At 40.0% G+C, this 2,280-nt stretch overlaps 1 protein-coding gene across 3 annotated transcripts in view; it reads right to left on the bottom strand.

The window, feature by feature from the left end:
- Positions 1-1,090: 1,090 nt before the first annotated feature.
- Positions 1,091-2,280, bottom strand: part of ppp1r8b (protein phosphatase 1, regulatory subunit 8b) — a 4,619-nt gene continuing 3,429 nt past the window's right edge. For all 3 annotated transcript variants that reach the window (XM_020590244.1, XM_020590245.1, XM_020590246.1), the window contains exon 7: positions 1,091-2,275. In XM_020590244.1, coding sequence (XP_020445900.1) covers positions 1,922-2,275 — 354 coding nt within the window. In that variant the 3' untranslated portion in view covers positions 1,091-1,921. The remainder of the gene's footprint in view (positions 2,276-2,280) is intronic.

The raw sequence follows: 2,280 nt of genomic DNA, 5'->3' as shown, positions 1-2,280 counted from the left end.
TGTTGATATTTGGTGACTGGTGAAGATCAGATCATGTTTAATGAATTTATGCAGAAAACCAGGAAACTGCAAACAGTGCCATTACTTTTTCTTGTGTAACTCTTCTGCTTACAACTCAACTGAAGCCAAGTGCATAATATTCCTTAGAGTGTTGATCTCCATAACAGTGTCCTGGGAAGGTGTGTACACTGACTCACCTTTGTTCTTGGTCTATATTGTTTGGTAATAAGCAACCCAAGTATTTAATCTAAGAGGACCTTGCATTAGGTATAAATTCACAATACACTGGGTTAATCAAATCAAGTGCAAAGTGACAGCTGAAAACTGTAGAGATATGAGTCAGAACTAATTCATTTTATATTTACAGCCATATGGTTACAAAATCCACACATTCACAAGGACAAATTGTAAAAATGGAACAGCTCACTTTTTATGATGTCTCATCTCCAATCTTTCACTTAGTTAATGATCCAATGTCCCACCTAACAGCCTCTTCTTGAGTAAATAGAAAATGGTCGCGGTGGCCTTGTGGTTAAAATGCACACCATATACCGAGACCACAGTGACCTGAGTGCAATCACAGTTGGACGCCTTTGTTCAGGTTGCTTCCCCTCTCTTATTCCTTACCTCTCTGCTGTCTATTTTCAAAGGAAATGCAAAAATGCCCCCCAAATGACCTTCACACCTGTGTACACTCTGCATGAACCAATTGCCCACCAGCCTTCACCACTTCCCTCTATGTATGGTATAGTTGTGTATTTCTGCTAGTGTGTACAAAGACACAGTTCCTATCTCAAGTCACTCCAGGAAAACAAAGAACAGTATACAGTATAAATTAAACTGTACTCTGCTGCATGTGAAAGATGTTAACATGCTACATAACCATTTAATCCTCCTAAATCCAACTTTTACTAACTTTTCATTTTGCAGTACAATTGGTATTTGTTACTGTGCTAGTATCCATACTGAAATAGTGTTACTACTTAACAAAATGTTAACACTCCAATGAATAACCAAGTGTAGAAAACTGTAAAAATTCTATTTAAAGTGTACTGGTGCTGGGGAAAATGGGCAACAGGGCATTTAAAACTCAATCTACTGAGAAGGCAAAGGACACATATGATCAATATACTGTTTAGACATGGCAAATGGATTTTATCTGCAGAAGGATCGAAAAGAATAACTAGGAAATTGTGGCACCACTTTCAGGGGATGCCACAATTAGACTGGATAAGGTTAAAATTAGCACAACAGAGCATAAACAAATATACTTGCAGCGCTCAAGTCACCATCTAGTGGCTTGTTCCACAAATGCAAGACATTTCTGTTGTCATATTGGTAATGGAAATGTTTCAGTCAATTAACTACATTATATCAATAAATTTTCAAAATAAAAACAGCCCCATGTTATCATATCTGGATTCTCTGACTTCCCTGACTCACAGTAAAATATCTCATATAAATGCACTTTTTGCAATTTGTTTAATAGCATTACCAAAATATTGGAGTGAAAAATGCTGAAACTGGTAAAAAAAAAAAAATAATAATTAAAAAAAAAATTCAAAAACATAACTCAGTGACCCATCATATCTATGAACCCTGTCACTCAGACAAGCATATCTAACTGCCACTCTGAGGCAAATGCTCACTGCCAAGTCTTGTGAATTTATGTCAGTTTAGTTTGCAGTCAATGAGACCGAGTTGTTTTCTGGCTAAAATATCAACTGCTGACTTAGTAATGTAGATGATATCTTTTGATAGACCACAGGGGAACTGTATGTTGCTTTTTTGTGATGACAGTAAATAACACAACAAATAAAAAAAAGAGAGAGAGAGAGAATTGAATGACACCACCACCATCAGATCATAGTCCCTGATGCATCTGCTGGTAACCTGAGAGTCAGCACCTTTAAGAAACTGGTTAGATGAGTAGCGAGGGGGTGGGTTTCTTGCCCGGCCAAGCTTCTTTGGCATACTTCTTTTTGCGTGGCTCATTGTGGGTCTCTGGTAGATAGGGTGCTGTGACAGGGGTGGGGTTGAGTGTGACAGGGGGCTGGGGAGCCTCTGGGGCCAGGTCCACCTCTGGTGCTGGATTAGGGAAGGGGAGCGGAAGCCCGCCCTGCATAGCAGCACCTCCTGGAGCTCCTATTGGCTGGTTCTCATGAGTGGTGGGAGGCAAGTCCCCATAGAGACCACTGGCCGAGCTGTAGCCGTGGATGCGTTTTGAAGCCAGGTCATCAAGACCAAGAGTGTTTTGACCCTCTGATCTCCGTTTCTACA

The sequence above is a fragment of the Monopterus albus genome, unplaced genomic scaffold, assembly GCF_001952655.1.
Source record: "Monopterus albus unplaced genomic scaffold, M_albus_1.0 scaffold11.1, whole genome shotgun sequence".
NCBI classification, from domain to species: domain Eukaryota; kingdom Metazoa; phylum Chordata; class Actinopteri; order Synbranchiformes; family Synbranchidae; genus Monopterus; species Monopterus albus.
This window is presented reverse-complemented; position numbering and strand designations above follow the sequence as displayed.